The sequence below is a fragment of the Pundamilia nyererei genome, unplaced genomic scaffold (genome assembly GCF_000239375.1).
Source record: "Pundamilia nyererei isolate P.nyererei 1_Seehausen unplaced genomic scaffold, PunNye1.0 scaffold00037, whole genome shotgun sequence".
NCBI lineage: Eukaryota > Metazoa > Chordata > Actinopteri > Cichliformes > Cichlidae > Pundamilia > Pundamilia nyererei.
Window position 1 is genome coordinate 1,619,374 of NW_005187438.1, and position 9,858 is coordinate 1,629,231.

At 38.1% G+C, this 9,858-nt stretch overlaps 1 protein-coding gene across 1 annotated transcript in view; it reads left to right on the forward strand.

The window, feature by feature from the left end:
* Positions 1 to 9,858, forward strand: part of LOC102199541 (cadherin-12-like) — a 107,257-nt gene that overhangs the window by 44,471 nt on the left and 52,928 nt on the right. Inside the window, exon 3 of the mRNA XM_005730418.1 lies at positions 7,222 to 7,516. Coding sequence (XP_005730475.1) covers positions 7,222 to 7,516 — 295 coding nt within the window. The remainder of the gene's footprint in view (positions 1 to 7,221; positions 7,517 to 9,858) is intronic.

Genomic DNA, 9,858 nt, shown 5'->3' on the forward strand with positions numbered 1-9,858 from the left:
TTGGCACATCTCATCTCTTTTTATGCGATGTCCTCTGGCGATTAATACACGAACAGGATTTCTTATCATATGTTACTGTTTAGGCTCAAATCGGTTTGAAGACCAGCAGTGACATAAAATAACTCCTCTCAAGTGCATTAAAGCAAAAGTTACGAACCTGTTTTGAAAATGTAAAGAGCAGGAAGTAGTCTTGTGAGATACCACGGATTTCCTTTCCGAACCGATACCAAGTCAAATTCACGGCGCTATCAACGATACTGATCCGATACTTTGTACAAAAACTTAATGTGTTGTTGTATTTCAGATTATAGCTTTATAATGATTACAGGACATCAGACTACTTGTTCTTATTGTTTAATTATGAAGAATTATCATAAAGAAATGTAAAAAGAACGAAAGTTGTGTGTTAATTGATGCTATTTGAACAGGTATCTTGTCATTTAACATGTATATACTTGCCTGGACATTTCAGCAAAAACATTCAACATTCACACTTTCCCTCATTCACAGCAGTGCTGTGCCACACTACAACTTTTGGTATCAATCCAATGCCAAGTAAATACAGGGCCAGGATTGCCGATATCAGTACAAATTATTTTAAGTTATTCAGGCAGCTAATTGTGGGAGAGTAGGTGCCATGACTTATGAGATAAATTCTCAGTTTGCAAATTCTGCACAGTTTTAATCACCACTATATCACTGTGATTGTTACTTTCCACAATAATTAGTTAACACAACAAAACACACCTTTCAGTTTTTCATGTGTTCTGAGACTGGGTTTTTGTTGACCTGGGATGTAAATATTTCTGTCTCTAAAGCACACAAAAACGTTCAGACATTTTTTTATAGTGCATGTTTGCGGTTCATTTTTTGCAAAGAAATAATTAACACAGTTCAGTGGGCTACATACTGAACTTAATGGATAAAAGCAAAGTATCAATCCAATCGTGCTAGTACCGATCCGATACCAATACTAGAGTTGGTATTGATATTTGGATTGATAAGCCCACCGCTAGTAGGAAGTACAGATATTCACTAGGTATTCACTAGGGGTGGGTTTAAAAAATCAAATCGATTTTAGTTTGAATAATGCCATGTCGATTCATTAAAACCTGAATTGATTTTTAAATATAAATGTATTTTTCAGTAACACCACAATCCTGAAAACCGAAATCTCACAGATTCTGAAGCTGCAGGTTTCGTCAGTCTCCAAACAAAACTCACTGAACCAGCAGCAAAAGAAGATCAACACTACGCTTCACGTTTGAAAAACTTTGCTATGAATTCCCTCTTATTTTTGCTTTTACTCCCTGCACAGCTCTCTGTCAGTGTACTTAGAGACCAGTTTACCATCAAAAATCTCTATTTTCTGCATTATTCTCTTGCTTATTGTGCTTTCGTGCTGATTATGCGCCAGTCTACCATTGTGTACCATGCCTTCGGGAGCTGTTTTTTTCCCCCCAAAAATGACCTCCAACAAGAAAGCCTCATTTCTGCTGTTGAATACCAAAGAAATGTAAACTTTAACAAATTATGTCAAATTGCAAAACGCTTAGCTGTGTCTCCAACAAAATATTTGTAACTTTGCCCTGCTTCACTTCAGCAGCATCAGGTAATGTTCATATGTTGATTCATGGTTTTCTTCTGTTTTTGATTTCCTGTGGAACATGTTTAAGTTGGTTATCTGCCATAAAAAGCCAGGCCAGCAAAATTTTCTTCATGGTTTTCCGTATTTGATCCTCAGTTGCTTTAACACAAAGGCATCTGCTGTGATGCTAACACCTCTGATGAAGTCTCACAAGTGTCAACTTTGTTTTTATACATGGATATAAAAATCTGAATATGTCTGATCATTCATACACTAATGAATGATCAGAATTATGATATTTCTGACTGTCTGAGTCAAAATTGAATCGAATTGGGATCTTGTGAATCTGAATCGGATCAGTTATAGAAATCAGTGACGATACCCAGCCCTAGGATTCACTCGTACGTCAGATCATTGCATTCAGGTGTTCCAGTCACCTTAATGGGCACAGGTAATATAAAGGACTTAGGCATGCAGAGAGCTTCTAAAAACATTTTAGAAAGAATGGATCACTCTCAGGAGCTCAGTGAATTCCACTGTGGTATTGTAATAGGATGACACCTGTGTAGCAAGTCCAGCCCTAAAATTTCATCACTGCTAAATATTTCACAGTCAACTGTTATTGGTGTTATTATAAAGTTGAAGCGATTGGGAACAGTCGTGAATGTACGTCACATGCATCACCAACACTAACAAAAAGCGTCAGGTATAGTGGTGTAAAGCATGATGCCACTTGACTCTAGAGCAGCATTCTCTGATATACCGTACCATATCACTGGCAATCTGATGTCAGTGGTCTCGGTTTGGCGATGCCAGGAAAATAGTGCGTGTCTGACTCCAATGTGCCAAGTATACTTTTGGTAAAGGGGAGATTATTGTGTGGGGTTGTTTTTGCAGGAGTTGGGCTCAACCCCTTAGTTCCAGTGAAAGGAACTGTTAATGCTGCAGCTTAACAAGACAGTTTGGATAATTTCATGCTCCCAAGAGTTTGGTGATGGCCTCTTCCTGTTCCTAAGCAGTCCTAAAACAAGTTTCAGACTAGCTGCCTGAGATTATACCCTTGGTTTGAACTTATAATGGTGAAATGAGTTGTGCGATTTCTAATATACACAGGGCTGATGTGGTGATAGTTATAGGAAAACTGAAAGAATGCAGAATGCCATGGAAACATGGCCATGGAATAATATAAAACTTCCAAAGCAAATATAAACAGAGCAGATGTTACAGCAATCATGTAGTTTAAGGAAAAGCACAATCAAAACACAATCTCTACCAAGGATAGGGCAATAAAATCTTTAGTTAAGCTCACAGTGTATACGAAAACCCTCTTGCGGAAAACATTTAAGTGAAGAATTCCCTCCACAATTTTGAAATAAGTATTTCAAGCCCTCGCTGTTCACTATTAATTTAATTTCATCTTCCCACAGTTGGAAATCCACTGTAGTACAAGTGATTTCATAAACCGTTTGAATAGATTTTGAATGTTTACAAGATTGCAAAACAGGACACAAGGTGAAAGATGAATGAACCATAGTTACACAAAACCCTTATTCATCTTGTACTCTTCTTGATGCTCTGTTACTGTCCAACTAAAACACCAGGTACTAGAATACACAGTGTTTTATTAAAGACCAGCAAACTCTGAAGCACAAATTCCTGGGGAGCACCGGAGGGCAACAACACTTAAACCATACTGCTGTCAGTCAAAAGATCCACAAGAAATGGCTGCCTTTCATTTGGCTCAACAAAATACAATTCTCCACATAAGAGTGCGTATAGGACTGTGTTTATACCCTAGGCCCTAGGGTATCTGAATGTAGTTTAACCCACAGACATGGTACTGTGTTACATATAGCATCAGAAAATGATAAATAACTGTAATCATTACTGCTCCAAAAAGTGCTGCCCAGATTTTGTGATGAAGACAGTTTAATTAGAGAGGGAGCTCTCTGCCCAGCTGATTTTACAAGAGCCTGATGCATCCTACAACAGCGGAGACAAGAAGCAGGGAACTGCAGCCAGCAACATCATGGCAGGTTTACTAAATGATGAAATGCACAGCCAAGCACAATGGCCAAAGTAAGAGCACAATGGCTTAAACCAAAGTAGAATATAAACAAAGGAAAATAAAACAGCCCAATTATACTTTATAAAGACAGAAAACATATCAGGAAGCCTATTGCATCTAGGTGCATAGGTGCATCTGCACCTATTGCCTTTGCATCCTTAAGCAAAGCCATCACAGAATTTCCCACATGGATTCTACGTTTTACAAATCAATAATCCGAATAGAGAAAAAGTAAACCACATCTTTTTTCATAGCCACTGAAACCAAAACCCTTCTGTCTTTTCTTGATTTTTATAATTACTGATTCACATTTTACATTTTTGAGACATGGCGTGACTCAAAATGATGGGAAAAAAAATGAATCATAACAACTCAAACTATTTCTTCAACTTCTCTGCTGCAATAAATAAATGTCAATTGGATATCTGAAAAAGCTGAACAGATGAGCCAAAACCATGACGCACATGCTGCACAAGCTTGCACACATGCTAGCAGGAAACAAACAAAATTCAAGTGTACATGAAACAAATCTCACAGAAGCTATAAGCAGGACATCAGCCAGGCATAATGGCACAGCAACCTATAGCCCAACATCACAGCAAAAAGTAAAATAGATGATTATAGATAATAAATAAGAATATTCCTCTTAAATGTTTTAGGTCAGACGCAAAAAGAAAGGAAGCAAGAAATCAGACAAAAAAACAGTAATGATTTAAATTAATTAATTAATTTTGGACTTGAGAGACCTGGTGAAATAATTGACATACACTGGCAGTCAATACGTCGTTATATATTATGCATCACCCAGCCCTTGCACGCATACACATACACAGGCAAAAGTAAAACTGCAGCCAGCCTGAGATTGACAAATGGCACAGAGGCACAATGGCACCCAGAAATGGAGAAAATGACAAATGGAGTCACTGAATCATATGCTATATTTTGTAATCACAGTGTTTTCTTTAATGTGGTATTTAATACGGTATTTTCATCAAACCCAGAACTCCTCGGGTCTTTGCAGTCCTCATGAGCTCATGTTACTCCATTTAGCAGCAAAGCATTGTAACATTAAGCAAAACTATTCCTGGTTTCTGATGGCATAGGTGTGTGTGTAAGTGTGTGAGTGTGCTTTTCTTTTTAAGCTGCTAATTGCTTGGCATTTTGCACATTAAGTTCTATTGACTTCATCCACAACATCTTCCAGTTACCATCTATCATTCCATCCATCCAACCATCCTGTTAACCAGTTCAAGATCGCTGGGGACTGGAAGCTTTCCCAGGTAGGGCACACCCAGGACAGGTCACCAGTCTGTTGCCTGGCCAGTTCAAAATTTATTTTTTAATTCTGTGTGGTTGCTTTGTCTGTCCCTGTAGTTCCCAAAGGGAGGCTCCTTCCTTATCAACATATCTTCCAAACTAGAAGTTTCTACCCTCAACCCCGTGTCATTGCCCATTGGGTTGAGTGCAGGCACTCATCCTCAAATGAAATTAAGATGCATTGTTAAAGTTTTAAAAATGAGTTTTTCTGTACACTTACAGTGCTGCCCTGTAGGCGGATAGCAATAAAAGAAATACCCCAAAGCCTTTTACAATGTTAATTTGAGACACATGAAAAATCACAATTAATTATCATTAAAATTAAGAGACCCTCTGGGATAAATGAAACTGCTCAACCATTCAAGCATGATTGGAAAGAAGTTTTCAGTTGCAAATACTGACACTATTGTTTCATTGTAAGCACTTGCAACAAGTTTTCATTTTATTCTATTTAGTTTTAATACTTTATGACAGGCACGTTATGACATCCCTTTCTTTCAAGGACTGAATTCTCTTCATGTGGAGACACTTGATCCACTGGTTTCTCTTCATTATAAGACCAACATGTCCCTCGGCAAGAGGGCCTTCAGCCAATAAACGTTACCATCTTTTGCTTTAACTCACATGTCAGTTAGTGGTTAAATTGACATAAGATGGTAGTTTTAAATTAACAGTAGTACATAAGGGTATAATATAAGCACAGCACATCTGCATATAGGAAACCAAGTAAAAAGGTACTTTTTAATTATTTAACGTTGGTTGTGGCCCACATTCTGCTACATCATGATATATACTGTTACGATGTTACTGTACATGCCAATCATAAGTTAGAATCACCTTATATTACTAACTAAGGATAAATGCAAACACATTTGTTACAATATCTAGTTTGTGCCTGAGGATCATACTTTTATCATTATTACTTTATGTATATTAGACAATAATAATACTTTTTGCATTTTTTTTGGTCATTGCAGAAAATATTATGTGGTTTTGCTGCCATCCAATAGGGGTCATGTACTAACTCTAATTTTCATTCATTTCTGTAGAAATAAATAATGCACCACGGGTGATAACATTATAATGCCAGGCTATGCTTGCGTGAGCTTGGGAATTTGCTCTGAATCTCAAATTACTTCTAGTGTGTTTGTGCACATGTCTGTGTGTCTTGGGTTGTTTTGAACCATAATCTACAAAGAATTCATGGCCTCATCCCACATTTACTCTTGGCTCTATGCCGGGCATTGCCATGGAAATTCACTGGAATTATCTATGTGCAAAAAGGTTAATATTTACAGGCTGAAGAAAGGCTAATTTAATCGAGAGAAATGTGAGTGTTAGAGTGTGGATCTATCCACGTGTTAGGTAGTGCCATTGTAAGAGGGTGATTACAGGAATCAGTTCACAGGTTTAAAAACAACCAGAAATGTAGCAACCTCTACTCAGATCCCTTTTTTGATAGAATAAAAATGAAAAAGATGTTTTGCCCCAAGCCACAAGTAGTTAGCTGGCTATGGAAATTCCATACCTTAGCAAGCAAAAATCCATAATCATATAAGGTGATGATCACATTGCATTCCAGCCTTTAAATATTTAAAAGGCTTTGAATTGTATGAATGAGCGCTGCAGTGAGGAAAACATAACTGTGTCAATAGGCTTTCGAACACCAGCCCAGAACTTGTTTGTCTTGTACAAAGAGAGCTGCCACTGTCCTGGGTTTATATACAAAGAGGTTCTCTTGCTGGAGCTGTGATACTGTGAAACTGTGCTGACTCCTCTGGTTACAAGACTTTTAAGGTGAAGGTTGAAAATGAGTATTTACTTCAAGGATTTATAGTTTGAACTTTGCTACTTGGAAGAAAAAACAGAAAAAGAAAAAGAAACCCTCACATCTCCTGTTTTATATAAGAGAAAATTTTTTCGTCATTCATGATTAGGAATTGATCCACGATGTTGAAGAGTTATCACTGCAGCGTAATTGCACTGAGAGAATACATTATTTATGAGCGACTTAGCCTCATTAATCTGTGAAATGTTCTGAAAGCACGATCATTTTATTTTTCTCATGACTTAGTGTTTTGCAGATCTGTGCAGAGAAATGAATTTGCTCTTTGATGCGCAGTCAGTTTCCTTGGCTGTCTTTGTGAAATAGTCTTCCTTGACAGCCCTTCCCCGGCGCATTCAATGAATCATTATATGTGCCAATGTTTGCACTCAACCTGTCGTTTTTTTCTGCTTTGTCTTGCAGCTACACACTGACCTCGATAAGGGGGACAGTGCAGTGAAGTACACTCTCTCAGGAGAAGGGGCTGGCTCCATTTTCACAATTGACCAAACAACGGGGGACATCCATGCCTTAAGAAGTCTTGATAGGGAGGAGAAGCCTTACTACACCCTGCGCGCCCAGGCTGTTGACATCAACACCAATAGGCCCCTGGAACCTGAATCAGAATTTGTAATCAAGGTCCAAGATATCAACGACAATGAGCCCAAGTTCCTGGAAGGACCATATACAGCCAGTGTTCCCGAGATGTCACCAGTAGGTAAGTAATCATTCAGAGTTACTTTTAAATACTTGGATCAGTATCATCATCGGCACACCGCAATTCTCAGCATTGAAAACTTTCTTTTTTCCACTTTGGAAACACATAAAGTTCTCTTTCAGGCGCATCTTTACAACCACAGGGTAAGACTGCTCCCCCCAACAGATTTTGACATTTCAGAGGACCATTTATTCTTGGTGTGCCCCGAGTGAATTGCACTGCTTTGTCTTTCAACGTTATCCCCAGGGAGAACAGATCAAGGTAATTCACGGGGAAAAAGGCTCCTCTTGATGTGAACTGCAATAAAACCCTCAAAACTCCAAAATCAGCACTCTTTGGAGAATTGGTAGGAAAAACAGGAACAACGCAGCATAACCCCAGTGAACACTCCCAAATCACAGGCTGCATGGTAACTGTTTATTGTAGAATAAGAAAGAGACTTTTAAGTTTATCAAAAGAAAAACATCTGTTGTGACCATGGAAACAGTGTACAGATATGAAATTTAAACAGCACCCACACACTGGATTAATGGCGTTGCTTACAAATAGCTAGTTGTTGGGCTTCTGAGGTCCAAAGAAAAGAAAGTCAAACAAGCACTGATGATTTATACTGTGACTTTCATTTTAAAGCATTAGCGAAAACTTCACTTTCCACCAAGCGACTGGATAGTACAGTTCATTTGTGAATTAAATCAGTGATTACATCTGCAACAACCCCATCCCCCACCCTGTTTGTAACACTAGCTTCCTGCTATAAGTGGAAAGTCTTAAGCAGAAACACCCCTGATGATATCATATGCAAAATGATTGGTGAAGCACCCCTGATGGTATCATCATAGTCATTTTTTCAGCCTTTGCAGAGCTCCCTCAAGATCCATAGAACACATACTCCAACTGTTTTTACAGCTTGAGTAATACTCCCTATGGTGTTATGACTAAAATGACCTTCGTGCCCATTTATTGGACTGCCCATTTAACTGATATTGGCAATGTGAATAAGCTTAACCAATATGTGACTGATTACTGTTTTAGGAGAAGGCAATATCTAAATGTGTAATATACTGTGTAAAAATAGTAAGAGTATCCTATTTCGACATTGAAGAATATGTATATGTATATTTTTTTAATAATATCTAGTCTGTATAAAGGTTTAGTTGTTCATTTGGGTGATAGAACTGTTATTCCAGGTCCCATTAAAAAGTAATGGTGAAACCAAATTGGTACCAATTTATACAGAGGGACATTACTACCAGAAATGTCTTTGTTGAGAATTCAACTGTGTGAATTCATCCGCAGCGGCCAGTGTAAACAACAACCCACAAGGATGCCTATACTGAGCTGCAACCATTGGATTAGCATTAAACCAAATGAAGTCATTATCAATATTTATAGCAGCAAGACTTGGGTGATCAATGGGCTCATTAACTGCTACATCTCTCTTGTTGTCTTTGTTAGCAGGGCAAAATAAAAGCTAAAAGATGCTGAGCATAAACACTGTAATGGCAGATAGTAATCTATTTGCCCTCGTGGTAATAATCCTTTGTTAGCTATTAGCTTATCCATGAAGTTTTTAGAAAAAGTTAATGTGCTGAAACGACTGTACCTTACTGTGCAAAAGCCCCCTTTAATTTCTTTATATTTTACTCCCAAGGAGCCAGACCAAAGCACCTAGCCCAAGGGATGAATCACCTTTGTATCTACATATATATATATGAAAATGTAGCAAAGAACAATATGTTACTTGCAGCCTGTCTCAAAAACTCATAATTTGTACCAGCTTCATTAGTTCAATTTCTGAAAAACCCCAATTGAACCAACAAGATGATTTCTAAAGAGCTAAAAACTAGGCATATCTGGGCATTGTGTGCAGTGTTTCCTTAAAAAATCTGAAGAAACTAGACAAGAGGAGAACAAAATTGTTATACCTAAAAAAAATCAATCTGCGTGAGATGAACAGTATCTGAAAGTCATGCCCTTAAGAAGGTCAAAATCCACCAAAGACCTGATGAAAGACCTGAGAGATATATCTGACCCTTAAGCTGATGCATCTGCAAAGCCTCTTCAGAAAAAGTCTCAGTGGATTGGATGCTGTTGAGGTAAATGAGGAGGCTGAGGTAAGCCAAATCACTGATGAAGTGGACAAAAATGGACCGTAGTGTCAATAGGTCTAATGGAGTGATGAATCTAAATTTGAAAATTTTGGTTCCAGTTGTCATCCATATGTACAGAGTCAGGTACAAGAGTGTGTGTCTGCAGCCATTTGCAGGCCCTGACATGGTTTGGGGCTGCACTTCAGCTAGCAGTATTGGGGACCTGGTCAAAATTGATTAAGTTACAAACAT